This window comes from Passer domesticus, chromosome 1 (assembly GCF_036417665.1).
Source record: "Passer domesticus isolate bPasDom1 chromosome 1, bPasDom1.hap1, whole genome shotgun sequence".
In the NCBI taxonomy this organism is placed as follows: domain Eukaryota; kingdom Metazoa; phylum Chordata; class Aves; order Passeriformes; family Passeridae; genus Passer; species Passer domesticus.
This window is the reverse complement of record NC_087474.1, coordinates 67,114,892-67,135,515: the sequence shown is the minus strand read 5'-3', so window position 1 is coordinate 67,135,515 and position 20,624 is coordinate 67,114,892. Positions and strand designations below refer to the sequence as shown.

General features: G+C 38.8%; 1 protein-coding gene across 1 annotated transcript in view; it reads right to left on the bottom strand.

Moving 5' to 3' along the window:
* The window catches only part of LOC135301681 (collagen alpha-1(XV) chain-like), a 117,632-nt gene that overhangs the window by 51,810 nt on the left and 45,198 nt on the right, over positions 1–20,624 (bottom strand). Inside the window, exons 6-15 of the mRNA XM_064421987.1 lie at positions 20,219–20,345; positions 18,852–18,970; positions 16,054–16,182; positions 15,454–15,480; positions 13,024–13,086; positions 9,333–9,410; positions 7,615–7,677; positions 5,738–5,863; positions 2,111–2,173; positions 21–56 (exon numbers count right to left, since the gene is read on the bottom strand). Coding sequence (XP_064278057.1) covers positions 21–56; positions 2,111–2,173; positions 5,738–5,863; positions 7,615–7,677; positions 9,333–9,410; positions 13,024–13,086; positions 15,454–15,480; positions 16,054–16,182; positions 18,852–18,970; positions 20,219–20,345 — 831 coding nt within the window. The remainder of the gene's footprint in view (positions 1–20; positions 57–2,110; positions 2,174–5,737; positions 5,864–7,614; positions 7,678–9,332; positions 9,411–13,023; positions 13,087–15,453; positions 15,481–16,053; positions 16,183–18,851; positions 18,971–20,218; positions 20,346–20,624) is intronic.

Below are 20,624 nucleotides of genomic sequence, written 5' to 3'. Positions count from 1 at the left end.
CAAAGAAACTTTTTTGTTACCTTTGGACCAGCAGAACCAGGTAGACCTTGATCACCCTGTAAAAGAAAATAAATTGTGCATACTTAGAATAAGACCATTACACAACAAAGGCATATTTATGGTATCTTTCCTTAATACAAATGCCCACAGACTTCTGTGTTGTTTAATTCGATGTCCTTTACATGAAGCCCTTTATCAGACCTCTTAGTTAAAAAGAAAACAATCTGCAATTCAGGAGTCACAATAACACATTAATAGCTCTGGTCTGGTATGTTGACTGGACTCAATCTTGTATTTCAATAATAGCTGCTGATTTTAAGGGTTCTGAGCACAGAGAATTAAACATTGCAGGTCACATCATCATGCTTCTGAACATAAATGTCAAAATTCTTATGGGCTATAACAGAACTGGAAACTGGTCCCACTCAAGTTGTCCAGGGCACCCTTCCAAACACAGGATGTGATCACTAGGAATATTTTAAGGTTCCTCTGCTGCAGTCAAGATTTCATCAATATTTGCTTTTATATGCTTTACTTGCACACTGGTTTTTTCCATTTCTATTTCACGGCACAGACAGCAAGACAATAATAATGCAAGCTAATAATTATTTTCAAAATTGCTCTGGATCTAGTGGAATTATTTTTATGTTGGCAAGCTGCTGTCCTTACTCAGCAGAAATATTTATTGAGTAAAGTCTGAAGAAAAAGAGTAAGCACCATATGATCACATGTTTTTCTAAAAGCAATGGCTAAACTCCATGTCGAATGTCACTCAATGAACAAACTGAATTTACTTTCAGTGCATACTGTTGTTTCTTTTTCTGGATTAATTTGCAATAAAGAACAAAACAGATACTGCAATATAAATTAAATCAATGCTTTCAGAAAAAAAATTGTAAAAATTGAAAAATACTCCTACTTGTATTGAACAGGTGCAGATACATAGTGCTTCAATTCTAACGTAACTTTTATCAAATATACAGAATGCAGCAGACACAGTGAAGCAAAATATTGTAGCCCTTTTTTCAGAAGATTATGATTTTAAAAGAAATTTAATTTCTCTTAAATTGCTTCTCTTTCCCCATCAATCTCCTCCTATAGTATGTAAATCATGTTCACTTTACTTCAGCTAGACTTCCTTCTGTTCTTAGGCTCCCCCATGTAAAACACCCACCACTGATTACAATGGACATGGGTTTCAGGTGCCTGCTTTGCAACACACATACTGCACTTTCTGGATGGATGCTGGTTCCAATGTGTACTGCACTTTCACCAGTGTCAGGCTTTTGATATCACAACTCAGAAACTCCAGCCTCCAGAGATAAAAATAAATCAATATTCTGGCCATTTAAGACTTGCCTTTTCATTTCTGTTACAGTGTGTGAGCTTAAAATGTACACTTGGGAATTTACTTTCAAGTTCTTGTGTGTAAGGTATGTTCTGGAAGCTCACTAGAGGATGAAATTGTCTTGTAGTCTTTGTCTTTGTTTTCATCACATCCTTCTTGAAGTGAGGTATAAAAAAATGGTGATCAAATGATGTTTTGATTAGCAATGGATTATATTAATTTCCCCAAGTCAAGTCTGTTTTGTGTGTGACAGTAACTGCTGAGAGATTTTTCTGTCCTTATCTTGACCCTTCAGCTTTTCACTGGTAAGCATCTGGTGTCCAGCCAGTGTAGACCATGACTTTGTCTCTTGTTTGCCAATTTAAATGGTCTGTGCTCCTTCAGACTCTTCTCGCCTGTCATATAATGTGCTGTCACTCTGTGCCAGGCTGGGCTAACTGGAGTTCTCTCTTTCCCCCTCCAGACTCACCTGTGTGAGCCCAGTCACTATGGGTTTTTGAGGGGAAAATCACAAGAGGTATGCTCATACTGCATATCGAATATTGCATGCTTCAGAAAATGAGACAGTAGCCAATAGGAAATTCTGTATTTCTGAATATGCCTTTGAGATGTGTTCTAATAAGCCATCGCTATCTGGATTCCATTAAAAAATACTGATGCCAGATGCTATTGTGTTGGAGGGAGAACTGTTTATGATTTTTACAGCCTAGAATTGACAAAGATGTTGCACTGAAGTCGGAGAAAGACAGACATTTAACTCACCTTTTCTCCCTTCGATCCTGGTGAGCCAACCACTCCATCACGGCCAGGAGGACCTTGAGGGCCCTGTAGATGACAGTAAATCTAAAGCAGGTGCCACTTGAGAGCTCGATTTCTAGAACATGTGTTTAAGTATTAGGGACCAACTGCTGATATGGCATTATGAAAGACTAATGTGTAGCCACCACTAAGCTTTAACACTTTTATTTCTTGTCTTCTGAGGGCTTGGCTTTGTACAAAACCAGTATTTTAATGTATTTTAATAGAAAACTATACACAACAATCATAAAATAGTGAGAAAAATAAAACCCAGCATATTGTAAATATACCCTTAGCATGAATGATTATGGTGGTATTCAAGCAGGTTTTGACAACACTGTAAAAGACAGTGATGGGGTTGAAATCCCCAGACACCTCAGTTATCTACACTTTTGGCAATGTCAGTGCTAGATGAGACCCAGCTGAGGAAACCTTGGTATTGACAAAATCAGTGGCCAGGGTTTCTGTGTGGTAGAATCCCTAAAAGCACTTGTGATATGGAGGGAATGGTGTCAAGCAAGAGACTTCTGTGCTGTTGCTGCAAACAGAAAAGACTGTAGGTTGACAGAGGTCTTGATTCATAAAACTCCAGTGATATCCTCATGTGGGAACATTGAGGCTGGGCCTCATCCCCCCTTATGGGGCAGCACTTGGCTTATTCAGACACACTTTGCCAGGTTTCCCTGGGTAGCTGAGCCTGGAAGTTCATTACTACACTTGCAGGAGCAGTACTCCCAAAGAGTCCTTCTGCAGAAGAAAAGGTGCCGCCACTTTGCTTTGGTTGATAGCACTCACGTTTTTCATGACACCTCACTTTAGTTTTGCCTTGAAAAGTGTACATTAACTTCTCCACACAGTTTCTGGTGTTGTATCCATTACTTGTATCCTGCATGCATTTGAGTGAGCAGGCAGGCTGGAAAACACTGGTTTGTAGGGTCAACCAATAAATCTGTACAGGTGCTGAAGTCTAGCCCACAGTAACTAGACATGCATGAAAGGTAACAGGCATATTTCACAGCCTACATTTTTTAAATTGGGCTCTGAAGGCCTTTGACTACATTTACAGGGGTATATTCTGGCCTCTGATGATCTTTAGTAATATTTATTTGTTCATCTGTTTTGGGGAAGGATATGAACGGCTAGCAAAGCAGACAGAAAACATTGTTTTCCTCTGATGCTTTCAGAATTATCACAAAGCCTCAATTTTCTGGCTCTCTCTGTCCCCCCCACCCTGCTTTTGCTCTTTGGATACACTGTAAGTCATAGAGTAACTAATGGATTTTTTTTTATATTGAGAATAATCAGAAATATTTTCAGTATGTTTCAAACATTTTCATATTGTATTTTGGCATGATTACATAGACAGAAGAGAGTAAGAAAAGAGGTTGAGCTAAGAACAATAACTATTCTAAAGTCTACTGATTACTTCCACTCTACTGCTTGGCAATTTTTAGGTTTCATTGTGCTAAAATTGCTAATTTCCTCAAGAGCTTTGGAATAGTCTCTCTTATGTAGTTAGCAGGCAATGATGGGACATTTGTTATTCTCATCAGGGTATATGAATGCATTTGTGAGCTACCTCAAACAAAATATTATGATAGAAACTATCCCTATACAATGCTATGGGTCAATTTAACTTCATGTATCATTTAGAAAATGTGTATTTAATCAGATCAATACCATATCACTGCGAAATGCACTGTGAAGCAGTGTGGGGGTATTTCCCATTATAGAATGCAGCCTTTACTGAAACATTTCTAAGCCATGTTTGGAGAGAGAAGAGGTGCTACATCACAAAGTTCTTGATTTAGCAAGGACTTAACCTGTCCCCAACTTCAAGTGATTGGCTGGTCTTCTGGAATTAGTATTCACAGCTGAAAATTTTAATAACACAAATGTGTTAATGTGGTACTTAATGAGGTTTCCCAAGTAAAAAAATTCTGCTGGGAATTGAGCTCACTTCATTTATCCAGAGTGTGCAAATGTGTGCAAATCTTTGAAATGCAGAGTGACAGTTTCTTTAGTAGTCTTATTAACATTTAGCTTCTACTTTTTTAACAGATACATTTCCCAGGAACTATCCTGAAAAAATTATTTCTGTCGGATCAGAAAACTGACAGTCTACAAGTAGTTCATGTTATTGCCTGTGAAATCCCAAATTACACAATAATGAATAAATACTTATTTCTCCATTTTATTTTAATTCCTTTTTACATTATTCTTTTGTGGTAAATTTTAGTACTATTTTCTAGTCCTAATCCATTTGAATTACTTTATATTCTAAGGATATGGAAACAGCCACAGTCAGGAAAGTTGAAGGTACATTTTGAATTGGAAAGAAGCTGTTATAGAGAACCTTTTAATCTAACACTGCACTTTATCAAATGCAGTAAATAAAACATTAGGATAACTGCCTTTTTTATAAAACTTGACAATTCATTTACTTAAAATTACATTTGTAATACTCAATACAATTTGATCTGTCTTGGACTCAGAAAATAAAAAGAATGCTGTTGGGAGTTTAGCAATTAGATGAAATCCGGTGAGCATTTCAGACTTTTTTATTTTATACTGCCATCCATATAACAATCAGTAGATGCAGAGAGTAATGGATTTCCTTGGCTTCCCATGCACTTGACTCTTGAATCCCATATTAAGACTTTCAGGTGCCTAATTTCTTTCTGCACAAAAGATGCTGCTTTCCTCCTGGATGGCCAAACACTTTTTAGACTTTGTATCAACTCCCAGCTTGGTTATCCTCAAAAAAAACCCCCTACAAGACAGCTGAGAAATAGTGAGATCTCCTTTTTAGCACCTGTCCCCTGTACACTTCCTTGATATATGCTAATGACACCTTGTCAGGTACAAAAATGGTGGCTCTGAGGGTCGTGTGATGGACAGGACAAATCTTGTCCTGAAAACAACTGCTGCTGGCAGATGGTTGATAGGGAATAATGGAACCATATTAGTAAATATATGGAAACAGGGATTGTTCTGAATTGGGAACGATCATCGAGTGCAGCTCTTAGATGAATGGACAGCACAGAGATCAGACCCACAACCTTGGTTTTATTAGCACCATGCTCCAAACAACTGAGCTAATCTCATCATTCCAGAAAGGGTTTTTAAAGCTGTTCAATATTAAAAAAAATTATTTTCTTCACTGGAAAAAAACACTTTACTGAGACTTTATTTGCAAGTCAAACTTTAGCAACATTTTTTACAGTAGAATTATGTTTCACATGTCCAGAGGAATAAGTGTTTCTACCTTGCTGAAGAAAAGGATAGAAGAGGAAAGAAGAAAATTCAGTTTATTTTACAAATTCCCTGAAGCTTATATAAGTGATTTAGAAAATTTCATTTTCCTGAAAGCACCACAGGAAAACTGATACTTAGTCTTATTCAGTGTTGGCAAAAGCATTCTTAATTTTTATTTATTCTGGTCCAGATTCACCAGTATCTGTCTGTCAAATGTACATTAGTACTCTGCTTTGGTTAACAAGACTTTTTTTTTTTTTAATAAATTTAGATTTATTTAGATTTATTTAATTTAGTATAAGATTCAAGCTTTGTGCATGAAAGAGTACTTACTTCAGGGCCTGGCTCCCCAGAAGCTCCATCTTCTCCTGGTGACCCAGGAGGTCCTACACCTGAATCAGGTGCTGGGTTTCCTGGAAGACCAGGCAGTCCTGGAGGGCCTGGTGGCCCCGGAAGACCCTGGTTAAATCAGCAGGAGTGTTAGAAATTATCCTAGCCTGGTTTATTTCTGTATACATGGAACAGGAAAAAACTCACATAACTGTTCAGGCTCATAAAACTCAGCTGGGGTTTCCACCCCACTTGTGCTTCACTGACAACCAATTTTAGTTTCACAGATATGCCCTTACATAGGGTCACACTGACCTCCCTCACCCATGCTCTCTGAACTCTGCCACCATATAGCACTGAAAAATTTGTGTCAGCTCTCTGTAACCCAGTAGAGATCTCAGGCATATCCCAAGGATCAACCTAATTATAAGAGACCTAACCATAAAGAAACCATCATTGTACAAGGGGAAGTGGTTGTTTTTGTTCTCCTCTACCATATCATAGGGTTTCTCCATGTTATTGTGGGAGCACTGAGAATCCCTGCTCATGGTCAAGATCTGCTTAGTGCTGTAAAACTGGCCTCTGCTCTAAAGATCTATCCTGCATGGACATGAGCAGAGGTATTTAAATTGAATGAATGGAATGAAATGAGTGAAATGTTATTTTAGGAGGAACAGAACATTTGCAAATATTCCCTCTCATGTCCAACTCCACCTCTGTTATTGATTGCATTAGCAGACAGAGACAGAAAACTTGAAGTTTTTGGCCATGGCACTCTAAGTCAGGAAATCTTTAATTCTGACTTAGGACCATGTACAGGATTCTATCTGGAAGAGGCTCCCCTTGGATTTTCAGTACAGTAAACAGAGCCTCCTGCAGGGCACTCACCTGTCTTGTCACCTACAAAGGGCCTCTGAAGAGGCTCCTAAACTAGGCAAGATTTCTAACTTTGAGGATGTGGCAATTGACTCCTGAAGGGCCTTGGGAATTAGGTATTAAACATTTTTGAGTAAAAAGAAACAGAAGAGGAGTCCTGAGGTAGAAACCAATCTGAAAGAATGAGAAATATCACTAGTTGTGTTGCAAAGCAGAGGCCTCCAGTGTGCTATAGCATTCTGGAGATCATAGGAACCATAATGAACTCACAAAGCTGTAGTGTTAGTGATGTTCAGTTCACCAGAAAGCTGCACCATAAAGCATTTCATACAGATACACTCAATTTTTTTTAGAACAGGTACTCTAAATTGAAAAAAGTGAAGACTAGAGCCATATAAAGCCTTCCACTGACTAAAAGGGGCTTACAAGAGAGCAGAAGAGGGGCTGTTTACAAGGGTCTGTAGTAACAGGATAGGGGGCAATGGCTTCAATCTGACAGAGGGTAGGTTTAGATTAGATATTAGGAAGAAATTCTTTACTCTGAGGGTGGTGAGGCACTGGCACAGGTTGCCCAGAGCAGCTGTGGGTGCCCCATCCCTGGCAGTGTTCAAGGCCAGGTTGGATGGGGCTCTGAGCAACGTGGTCTAGTGCAAGTTTTCCCTGCCCATGGCAGGGGGGCTGGAACAAGATGACATTTAGGTCTTTCTGTGATTCCATGAATCTATTATTCTCATCTCTCTCCTCTTTACTCTCTTCTCACAGTCAGATTAAAAGCATTTTCTCATTTTGAAAAGTCCTCTTGCCATTATTTCTTTGGTGGTCCCCTCCTATCTTGTATTTCTTCCCAGTCACAAGCATTTAGGCCTCTTCTGACCTTGAAATGAAACCCTACAAATCCTTTCTAGATTAAGTAAATTAAGCATGTATAAAACTTGCATTACGAAAAATTCTACAACCTGCATGAGTAAAATAAAGCTCTTTATAATGAGAAATATTTTGCTTACCCTTAAAATCTCAGTCTCTCTGTCAGTATCTCCAGAACCTGATTCTTCAAGTTCCAGTCTATTCTGAAATTAGGAGAATTCCATTTTAAATTATTGCTTTTAAAGATGACAGATGCAAATATCACTTGACGTTAACTGGAAATACAGCTGTCATCAATATCCTTACAGCAGTCTGTCACTGGTAAAATAAATTATAATACAACAAAAACATTCACTTATCTTTCTGGTGCTTCATACCATCTTTTGTAGTCACTGAGCACTGTACTTACCTGCAGGTGCTCTATGAGCACAGTGATAAATGTCCTGCAGGACATACATGCCATGAGACTGTTTAAGTGAACTGAAGTAATATCTCAGACAAATTTTAACTTCAGAGAGGTACCTGTCAACATTAAGAATATCCTAAAATGCAGATCTTACAAATAACTCCAGTTTCCTACAATGTACCCCTTCTTTAAAAAGCCTAATTCTGAGATTACTACAACCGGAATCAAAAATATGAGTTTTATAAAGAAAAATCAATATACTGGAGCCTTTTCTAAAATCCTCTGTTGAAAAAAAACACCTTAGTGTTTAGTCCTTGGAGAGTTTCATAGTTGTGTACATGTTGAAGACTACAAAGAAAAGCACAGAGAGAAGAACTACCTGAATAAGTTATCATAGTACCAAAACTAATGTTTCAAATGACTGGGACTTAAGGATGCATTCCTTGGCTCCACTGAGACTTCTAGCACTTCACTACAGAATAAAAGGCCTTGAAACTTGCTGTCACAGAGAGCAAGGAAGTAAAGGCAGTGTAGGACTTGGTGTTCCCTTCTGCATTTATGGAAGTGACCTTTGACTGGATAAAACTGTTGGCCTGGAGCACTTTGTCTTAAGGATTTCGAGCTGCCCTGCTGGTCTCTTGAAGTCAGCATCAGGGCAGGCTCAGTAGTGCAGCAGAACACTGTTAATCTGTTTTTATGCTGCAGAAATATATTGGCTTAAATTAGCAGACCCAGAATCAGGGGAGCATATAATCCATTTTGGCCAGTGGAATATGTTTCAAACTCTTTTGTTAAACACTCACGATACCCAGTGTGACAGATAGTTTTGTGTAAAAGTCCACCCCAGGATTTCCACTGGTGTCATTGGTGAACTGTCTAAGCATAAAATCAGCTCTCACACCATGAACCCAAAATTCAGCCCAGATTCCTTCTTTAGCTGCATGCGCACATATCATCACAGATATAGGGAGAAAAGTCCAAGTACAGTAGTGAGATGGATCTGAAACTCATTCTTTAACATTGCCTGAGTATTGAGCATTCAAAATACAAACACTGTCATCATGTTGGTATGTGTTCTAGTATTTAATGACAGCAAACATAACTGACTGTCAAACCATTTCTCTGTTCACTAGCAGGAAGAAATTAATAATTTAAGTTTAGAATGCCTTTTTGTGGAAATTTTTGGTTTGTGTTCTCCCATATATTGTTGCTTTTGCACAGGAGAGCACACATATCCACCGATATTTTAAAATGTGAATACTGGGTGTTTATGTAGCTTACAGCATTCACACACTGCAGTCAGACATTTATTTGCATTTCTGCATGAATGTTTTAGAAAACATGATAATCTCTGTGACAGTCAGGCTACTTTCCCAGAGAAAAACCTCCTATTTAGTTCTGGATTCCTCTGTGGCAAGCTGAGCTCATTGTCAAAGAGCCCCAAATACTCACTAATCCTCTGGAAGGAGCAGATGGTCCTGTGGGTCCTGGTGGTCCAGGGGGTCCTGGCAATCCCTCACCAGGATCACCCTGAAATGGGAATTAAGATAAATCAGCAAGGATTTAACCATATAAAGACTATAAGCACTAGCTAGAATCTGTGTGGATTTCCAGTCACAAGAGTGGCTGCTTAGATGCTATGAGCAGGGTTGGACTTTGTTAATTTCTAAGACAAGCTCCCAATGAACATGATCTTCACATTGGCAATGGAAGAAAGAACTCTTCCTTTTCTAACTTCTGCAATGAATTTGAAAATGTACAAGCAGCATTAACAGCATTAGGCAGTGCATATATCTTGCCAGAATAAGGTTTAACTGTGGATCTTGCATTTTTAGGGTATATTATATATGAACCCTCACCCCATCCAAAGAAAACCCCAAACCAAACCAAACCAAACCAGAAAAAAAAATGTAGTCAGTGTGGTCTGGTCACACCATGGTATTCAATCTGAAAATTTCTTGATTTTATTGCTAACCTCTCTAATGGTTTTTTTTCAATACTACCACAACATTATTTTTCTGCTGTGTGTTGACCTTTATCTACTGCCAACACAATGAAAGATACTGTTCAAATATGTGCCATTTTCTCTCATAATTACTACCATTTCTTATAATTTGTCTTTCTTACATCACCTCTGACATTTTGCTGAGGTCAGTTTGAACTGCTTCAGCTTAAGATGTTTGTGAATTTCAATAAGTTTTCTGCTCAAGTCCAGTATTTTTCACTTGAGCCAAGAGTTGAGGTTTTGCCTCCACTGATCTGTGCTTTACTCTCTAACCTGCCAATTTGCTATCTGTGCTTATGAGCATTTAAATTCTGTTCTAGAAATTCACATATTTGGTTACATAGCAGGAAACACTGACTTTTAACTATCTCTTGGTCACTTGCTCTTTATGCTTGAGAGTTCATTAGATGAATGTATTCATTCTGTTCTTTGTTCCCCGCAGCTTTATCAAATGGTTCCTATAGTGATACTTCAGTCATATCCACAGAGAATGTGTTTAATTAATTTGGGGCTATTTTCACTGTCTGCCAGCATTGTTCAGTTACAGATGCTCTTCATTCATTTTAACACATCCTCGCTTTTTTCCAATGACTATTACATTAGTTCCTGGCAGTGCTTGTTTGGTGCTTCCTTTTGTGCAATTTCTTCCACTTTGTGTGCACTGCAGGGAAGACAAAAACCCCAGATATCACATCTGGGTCGTGGTCATTTTTAGGAAGCCTGACTGTATCCATTCCCAAGGAGCATCTCATGGCTGTACCTCTACACAGAACATGGACCATGGTGGAAAAGTGACAGCAGCTCCCCACTCTCCACTGATAAGGAGTGCCACATTCATTCCTGGCATTCAGTTTTCAGTTAGAAGGACCAGAAAGAGGCAGGTGGATCCTACTACTCTTCCTGAAATTTAGATATTTTTATACTGGAAAAGGTGCTGACTGTCTTTAGACAGCATAAGAGTTACGAATTTTTGCATGTTCTTTGAGCTTTGGTCACTCTACCAACACAGCCAGGCCTAGGAAATCATAATGATTAGAATATTGAAACAATTTGCTGAACAACTGATAACTTACAAATAATTTACATGCATAAAAGAGGATCAGAGCAGTGTCTTGCTGGTCCTGTATTTACTGCAGTCATTTTCTCTTTAAAGTATTGCCAAGACAAAGCTCTGCATATGAAGCTGTCAGCTTTCCTCAATGATCTTGAAAGTATCATTAGGATTTTTAGCACTATTTTGCTAACTTCACAGTGTCTCCTTGAAGTGTCCCTTGAAAATATTTATCCAAATTTTAAATTAAAAACTAAGCTTAAGATGTCTTTGCTAAAGTAGACATAAAAGTAATCAGGACTAGACTACTGGAGTATTTTCCTTTCCAATATAACTTTTGCTCTCTACAGCTAAGTTGCTTCTCCTGCTGCTAGAATTTTCTCCTGATGGCTATTCTGATCAATAAACTAAGGCTGGATGGCCTTTGGTTGTGCGGTCAGCTGGAACAGACTGGCTGGGCCCACAGTCCTTAGGTACTTGACTCCGGGACTCCTTTTAGCCCTGCATGTTCAAAGCTAGCATTTTGAGCACAGGTTTGTGTGCATTTTGCATGAAATAACTTTAGACATATACTGAAATCCATCAGCATGAGTATTTGAAAGTTAAAAGCTTGCTGTGATGGCACTGGAGGAGTACAGAGCCTATGCTCAGTCTCATCTTGCAGCGTTCTGGCTGCAATTAACAACTGATGGCCTGAGGCTTTGTCTGAGTGAGGTTTATTTGATAGAGGCCAAAACATTGTCAGGGACCATGCCTGCAAGTCTGAACCATCAGCAAATCAGCTCCTGGGCCTGTTCCATTAGCCAGGTGTAGGACTTGTTGCTGAAGATTGGAATGGTCACCCAACAGAAGCTATGGCTGTAGTAGCTGCAAAATAATCTTGGCATCTTTTCCATTTGCTTTGTTTACATTAAAAGAATCCTGACTGATTTTATGGTTTCCTACACATGAATTATTTATGTCAGTACCAAGTATCCTAGAAATAACTCTGGTCACAAGAAGGACCAAAGCAGATTTGCAAGAAACCTAAAAAGCCAATTGTCAAATGACATTTAAGTGCCTGTAATGCCTGCTGACAACTGATGGAATGTTTTAATGATAATCTGCCTGCCCAGCCTATCTTTCCTGAAGGGCCTGTATCCATACACTATAGCACTCCTGTTATGAGCAATCCCACCATGTCTCTGTAACCTCTGAGAGGTGGTAGCCCTGTGATTGTGCAGGGACTTGTAAGTCCTCCTGTTTGTCTCCCACACTGCCTAGCTTTGTGAGCATGTACCTGAGACAGGTCTTAGAGGAGAGCAAGTGTCCCCATCATGATGTACATAAGATGCTCACTGACTGCCCCACATGCTTTCACTTCCCTACAATTTATGAGAACCCTCTGCTCAATAAATCTTTCTATTACACCTGGACATAGAGCTGGGGGGCTGCCATGCAACTTTGTTACCTGATTCCTGTACTGGAGACCTTTGAAATTATTCTGGATCATTTCAAACTAATCTGAATAGATGAGATTTATATGGGTCATGTTTGTGAATTTATGAAGTCTGTATTATTTTGTTAAACAGATGAAAGAGATTATTAATTTGACACTTGGACTTACTATCTGTATGTCAATTTTGTGTACTACATGTACTTTAATCATAGATGAATCCATTACATCTCACTTCATCTCAGAAGCGATACAAACTGTTACTTCAGATGGTTTAACTCTTATTTCAATTATGTCCATTTCCTAAGGGTAATATGATTATACTGCCTCTATTAAAAAACTTAGCCAGGAGAGTAAGTTGCCCAGAGCAGTTATATGCAACAATTGACTTTTCTTTATTAAGTGTTCAACACATCTTCCTTAGCTCTTCTGTGAAAGCCCAATGTTTTCTAATGCTGACGTTTATTCACATCCTTGAAAAATACTTATGATTCTGGTGTGGTGCCATCTAGCCATTCATGAACGAACAGTAGGATGTTTATATTCTTCCTGTGATTCCGTATTTTATGCCTCTCTCAGAGTGTACCAAATCAATACATGTCTTAGAATAAATTATATCTGATTGGTTGTTGGTTATTAACAGGACACATACCTTTTCACCTTTTGGGCCTGCTTTTCCTTTCAGTCCAGGCAAACCCTGAAGTCCATTTTTACCCTAAAATGAGATAATTTTTTTAAATTAGACATTTCCTTTCATGTAGGTTGAACAAGCTGTACACTTAGCACCAGAGGCTGGATTTAATGGTGCTGGGTTCTGTCTAACTCTTGATTTTTACAGTGGGAGGAAGTATGAGACTTGGCATAGAATGCCTCTGGCAGTGCCCAAAAAATGTGCTTCTTACCACATCTACTCTTCCCACAGAGAAGAGAAGCCTGTTTGAGGGATACATGTGGAAACATCTGCAGGCTGCATTTGGATTTGACAGGGTGCCAACAGGACTGCCACAGCACTGATGGCAAGGATTTTTAAAACTGTAGTATTTGTTACACACTACTGCCAGCTGCTGCTCTGAGTGCACAAAATCATACCATTAACTTAAGCCTGCTCCCACCATCTACTAAAACTTTTTTTTTCTTAACCAACTTGAATCTATTCAACTTCTACAAACTAGTATCCTTCCTGAAGATATGCCTCTGATTTGCAATGTTGTATACTAGATAGCAATTCACCCCATTTTCCATTCTAAACTTCACCAGTCAAATGAATTCCAAATTACTCTTCTTTACATCTTCATATCACCTACATACAATATGCATGTGCTCTTCCTATAGAGGCTGGTTCATTGGCTAGAAAGAACTCCCACCAGCTTTAAAGTCGGTGCTCTTATAAAATGGGGATTATGAATTTGGTTAGGACACTCAAGACAATATTCAGAAGGCAAATAAATAATATGTTTCCACTATTTTGGCATTTTGGAAATCTGAACAGCTGTGATTATGGGCTCTACTGGACAAGTTTTAGGACTGCCCTAATTTTAAAGATGGGTTATATAAAGTCATTAGGGAGAAAAATGTATCTCTAAGACTGAAGGATGTTTTTTTTCCCATGATGATTTTTTCTGTAGAGTAACTGGTAGCAGGTTCATAGAAAAGTAGTGAACACATTTCCAACATAAATGTAGAACATGCTAATTTCATTGCTGAGTGAAGCCCCATCAAACCAAAAGTAAAGTTTCATGTATATATGTAAGTTTGGAAACTAGATGCACATGGACAAAAGAGCAACTACAAAAAAGTAAGACTGTCACAAAATGTCTATGACAGAAATTCAGATTGTGTTCACAAGGAGAAGACAATTGGTTTCAAAGCATTTGAATTACATTTGAAGAATTTTCTCTAAGATATATTGGTTTCATAGAATTTTCTTTGAAGATATGATGCATACCTTCAAAGTAGTCAGACTTCTGTTAATACATAAAATATAAACTTGTCCAAAAACACCCTAATGACACAAAACCCGAGTTTTGGCTAAATATTTGCAGACCTAGCTACATTTCTTTAAACATACCAGTGTCTGAAGGCAGCATTCAGGAACGAGCTCAATAATGCACCCCATGAATGACCACAAATTATTTTTTTAATATCTTAAGACACACCAGTTTCATTTGAGGTTCAGTTGCAGGGGGCAGGAAGGGTCAGGAAGCTCCCGGCAGTGGCACACGTCAGAATGGAAAAAGAGGAGCAGGCACGGGAATAGTGACAGCTTCTGGGTGGTAAGGTCCTGGAGAGGGGAAGGATGCACAAAGTGGCAGTGACAAACAAATGAGAAAGGAAACAAAGAAGCCAGGCAGTAGAACATCAGTGGAGGACAGATACAGAACAGCAGCTGAGATGTGCACAGAATATGACAGCTACGGTTTTGTTTGTGTGTGGTTTGCTGGGCAATACCTCACACAGGATGCATGTGCTTGTGGTGGACTGACCCAGGGGTAGGAGTTATCTGGAGAAGCCAAGAAGGAACACCCCAGGAAGAGGACAGCAAATGTGACAGAGAAGGGTAAAGCAGAGGAACGCAGAGAAAGGCAAGCAGGAATGATGAACAGAAGATGCAGTTCAATTACTGCACAAGAATAAAGGGGTGAGAGGTACATTTAAATTAACTCAAGAGTACCCTCAATTAACTAAAAAGTTAATTGCAGCTGAGGTTAGGAGCAGGCAACATGGAAGCATGTGTCTATGGAGGGTCAAGGAAGCAACCCACTAGAAAGGGTCTGAGTATGTCCCCTTTTTGAAATTTCTCTCTGCAAAATAAGCCAGCCTCACCAGAGCTGAATTCCTGGTACAGCTGCTTATGCCATGCCATGCCTCTTACTTTCTTTGCAATTGGGAAATCATTAGTTTATCTTAGAAATCTGGATTTTGCTCTCTTGATAACCTGAGGATGTCAACTATGACACCAGAACTGTCTTCGAAAGAGAGGAGACACTTTGCTGCTTAAGTCTCAATGTAGCAGAGACTCATTTTAAAAAGTTGTGATTTTATTAATTCAGTTAACCAAAATAGGTATAAAAAAAGTACTTACAGGTAACTCATTTTTACCAGGAATGCCCTAAAATAGAAAATCTTTGTTAGAAAGATAAATAAAACACTGTAACATAAAAGTAACAAAAGATAAAAGCAATTAATTAAATTGCAATGTGCCATGCAGTGACAAAATGACAAACCAGAACTATATCAAACACAGTGCAATGTTCTGCACCTCTCTTCAATCTCATGCATCTTGTGTTGATGGTTCATAAGGATCTGTAGTGTGAAACATCCTGGATATAGAGAAGGAGGCCTGTGAGTTCTGCACCTTTGTACACGCTCAAACGTGACAGCTGGGCGGGTGCTGCAGTACTGCCCAAGGAGTTGGAGGAATTCCTGCTCTGAGAACATTTGCATGTTGGCACAGCAGCTGTTTGCCTTTGCTTTCTGATGGTTGTCACTGGGACCCTGCCCCTGGTATGTGTGCAGTGCAGGCAGGATCCTCCTGAGCTGCTGGGCTGAAACCCATCTCATAGAAGTGTAAGTGGTGACAGTGTGCAAGGCTGAGCAGTTCCAGCTCTCCATGCATGTGTGATGGATCACTATTGCCCTTTCCAAAAGACATGTTCTCTTTCAACAGAGAGAAAATACTCACAGGCTGACCAAGCTGCCCAAGTTTCCCTGGAGATCCAGGAGGTTCTTGACCTTTGTTTTCCACATCTTCTATTCCTGACCCTCCTAGAGACTCTGTGGACCCGTCGTCTACATCCTGACCTTTGTGGCCCTGAGTAATTAAAATGTGAAATATGAAAACTGTGTCATATTACTTTCCCCATTTCTCTCTCTAGCCCTGCCCCCCCCCCCCCCTTCCCTTTCTCCTAAAACCCTTGCTTTGTTCAAGGCAGTCAGAACCTGACAGGCACCATACAAACTGTATATTCTATTCAGCAGAGGCAATCCATGTTAAAGATCATTCGTGCACCTACACATAAATTGCTCTCTGAGCTGGTTACCTAGATGCAAATGACCATGATGTAATTTCATATCCACATGAATCTGCACAGTCTAAGTCAATAGTGTAGGTTTGAAAAAATACAGTTTTCACATACTCAGTCTGCCAGGGAAAAAACTGCAAGAGTTAAGATAGACATGTTTTGGAGTGTTTTAGCCAACTTCCCCAAGATCCACTACTCTAACAAAGGAGGGTTACACATTGGTTAAAAAGTGGCAGAAGATGAAACAATGATAACAAAGAGTGAAAACGGACAACAGAAAAACTAAAATATTGCTAAACATTAGTATCTGGTCAAGAGAAAGTAATAACAGCAAAAGGAATAATTCAAATATTCCAGGAACAAAATAAAACCTTCCAGGAATGAATCTTGGACATTAATACATATTTAAATGAAAAACCAGTATACAGAACAAAACACATAAGTCAGTATTGTATTAAATTTTGAGAATTTACTCACATTTTAAAACACCAATTAAATATTTTGAGTTCCATTAGCAGCTAATGAAAATAGGAGGGGTGAAATATAATAACTCTCAAAGCATTTTCAAGTTAACAGGATGACAGCTTTCAGCAAAGAAACTGTAAGGTTTTTTAAAAGACTTTTCTGGGTTTTGCCAAAAGGAAAGGTCCCACAGACCAGGAATTTTTTTTTTTTTTTTAATCTGGACTAATTACAGAATATTTTTTCACCTGGAAAAATGTTAGAAGAGAATCTATTTAGTTAAACTGTGGGTAGAGATCATAGCCGGAATGAGCTAATGGGATTCTTGATTCAGTGTTAGGGTACTGAAGGAGGTAGCAGATGGTATGGCAGGACCCCCCTCAATCATCTGCTGAAGATCTTGAGAGTCTGGGTAGGTTCCCTGTTGACTGGAAGATAATCAGTGTTATTCCAGTCTACAAAAAGGGTGTAAGGGAAGATGCAGAACTACAGACCTGTCAGCCTAAACTCAGGCTAGATTAAGGAGAAGATTGCACTGAGTACCACTGAAAAGCATTTAAAGAACACTCCACTTATCAAAAACACTCAGCTGGGTTCACAAAGCAAAAGCCCTATTTAACTAATTTGCTATCTTTCTGTGGTGAAGTCACCCACATGAAGGATGGAGACAGAGGTGGATGTAATTTCCCTGGGTTTTTGTAAGGTTCTTATGCTGTCCAGCACAGCGTCCTTTGGGACAATTTTTCCAGCTGTGGGATTAGTGGGTTCATGGTGTGTTGGGTGAAGATCTGGCTGAAGGACAGAGCTCAAGGGTTGTGGTGAACAGAGCCACATCTGGCTGGTGACTGGTCACCAGTGGTTTTCCTCAGGGCTCCATTCCAGGGCTGGCTCTGTTCAATATATCTCTTGATGACTTGGCTGCAGGCTTGAGTGCACCATGAGCAAGTTTGCTGATGATTCCAAACCTGGAGGTGCTCCTGAGGGACAGGAGGCCTCGCAAAGGGAGAGATTGGAGCATTGGGCAGTGATTAATAGCATGAAATGAAGCAAAAAAACTGAGAGAGAAGTGGCAGTAACAACTCTTTAAAATTATTATTTTGTAAATTATTGGCCATTACTATAATATATAATCCTCTTGGGTACCTGTGTAATGAAAAATATGTCAAAATTTAAATAAAGTTAAGGAAAACTTATAAAGATTAGTAAGCAGCAAAACTTCTTGTCACAACAGATTTAAGCTTAATGTGTCACAATTCCTAAATCAAGACTGAATTTTTATTTAACAAAAGTGACCCAAAATGAAAAAACAAAGTAATATTTCATCTGATATTTGGTTTACTATTTATTTATATAAACTAGTATTAGAATTGCTGCTTTAAAAATATGTGAATGCAGTCATGAAAATGTTAGAGGAATTATATTTGGAAGCTCTCTAACAAATAGTAAAACTTCTTGTATGTCAGCTCCCATGGATGATCCTTAACTTTATGTTTCACCACTTGCTATTTTTTACCACAGTAAGCACAGGAGCGCAAGAAGACCCTGCAAGGAGCAGCCTTAAACACTTGAACTAAACAAACACATGTGGAAAATTTCTGTCATTTATTACACAGTGTGTTCACTGGCAAAAATAAGCTGTCATGACTGTAGTTTCAAGCATTAAAAAGAATAAACTTTTGGTGTAGGAGTCTCAAGGCAAGAGGAAGGAAAGGTCATTTATTTTTTGCTTAGAAAAATCAGTGGTAGCTGTTGAAGTAGAAATGTTAATGGATAAGAAATGTGCTGCCAGATGATTATTTTGAAACATACCAACAAATAGGGCAAGTATTCCAGTAGCTCCCAGGATTCAAAATGGGTGACCTATGTAATCCTAATTTGTAGAATCACACAGAATTCAGCTTACACACTGTCTTACAAATGCCATATGTTTCAAAGCCAAGATTTTCCTGTTCTTGGGACTAAAAGATTAGGCACGTGATCCACCCATTATACAGACCTCCTCTGTGCTTACTCCTGGCAAAGCACCAGCACCAGAGCCATCTTCTTCTCTTAACATTTTCTGTGTGACAGTCGTAGACTCACTGTTGCCTTGTCTAGTTTCCTTGACAGCTAAATCTAAATAAAAGAATCACTTATTAATGAGAGAGCAAAACAAAACCTGCCCAGAGGTATTTATCAGAGACAGATGCTGCAAGTTTTATGAAAAAATAAATTATTCAGATTATGACTAAAATACATTCCAAAGATTAATATTAGCTATTTTACAACTCTGAAAATTTTAAAAGAAAAGAAAAAAAGAGAAAGGTGAAAGTAAAATTACAAAACACATCTATTTTAATGTCAAGGACTGTATTGCATCATCATGTTTTCCTCAGGCTCTAGTCTAATAGTCCATGTAACACAAAAAAATGAGAGTCCATTACAACAGATACTATCTGAAGTATGTGTGGAATTAAAATAGCAACATTGTCTTTGGCCTTATTAATATGTTCAGCTTTTTTTTTTGTTTTCTAGGAGTGCCCAGAATTGTCCTAACAGTGGAGAACAGGATTCCTCACTGCATTATGCCTTGCTGTAACAGCTTTGCTGCCCACACTTGCACCCAAAACACCTCACTGATGCATTAGGCACATTCACATCCTTTGGAGGCAATAGAAGTAGTAAATAGTTGTTTATTCCTTGGCAGGATGCAGTTTTATTGAAAGGCTGTGCTTTACTGTACCAAGTAATCAAATAAATATCCTTCTTAAATCCCTTTTAAAGGTGCCATGTGGTTTTAGAGCCAACAGGATTGTTTGCAGAGGTATGACTTAAGGGGCGCCATGCTTCTCAACAATCTGAGCTGAATGAAGAGGATTTTTCTTCTTTCATTCCTTTTGCCTAACACTTGCACTTTTTTTTGTAGATTGTCACAGCAGCAGCTCCTCAGGTCACTTTCTTAGTTTTATCCAAGTATTATTTTTAAAGATTTTAAAATATGAACTACAATTCTATAACTGAGACTTCACACTATAGAGGGTAAATCCATTCTCTGAATGTTTAACAACGAGTCTGAGATCAGCCTCTATGTAGAGGGAGAAGTGAGAGATGTTTTGAACAGTGGCTGTAGTTGCTACCACTTACCTTTGCTGCTATTAATAAATTGCAGTTTAACAGACTGCACTTTCAAAGACCAAATGTTTGATGTGCCAATTCTTTTCTAGTACACAGGATGTTCAAAACCATAAGATTTTTCTTTCCTGGCAGCACTCAAAATATGATAGTGGCTTTCCATACACAGGGAAATGACAGACTCAAAACCAGAGAATGTAAATGACCATCCCCCCCCCAAAAAAAAAAAAGCCCCAAAACATGAGGCAGTGCCTTGTTCTTTAAATTTAGCTGCTTCTGAGGTTTCTTCTGATCTGTGATTTCCAGAGAAATCATTCTCTTCCAAATAAGCCAATATTGTTGGGGGGGCTTCCACTGGCTCAGCCAACGTATCTTCAGGCTAAAAAAAAAAAAATCCCAAAGAACGGTTTATCACGTGTTTTAAAGGAAGAATCACTAGATTACCTTCCTCAAAGTACAGTAATCAGAACTACCAGATCTGTGAAGCAAACCAGAATTCAGAGAAAAAATAGCATAGTACCTTTGGACTCCATTGCTCCAAAGCAAGTGATGTATACTTGGGAAACCCATAGAGAGGGAGGAAACCACAAGCAATGTACACTTGTCAGAGACTGTATTTTCAGGTAGGACCTTTGGCTTGGTTCATTCCAGCTGGGTT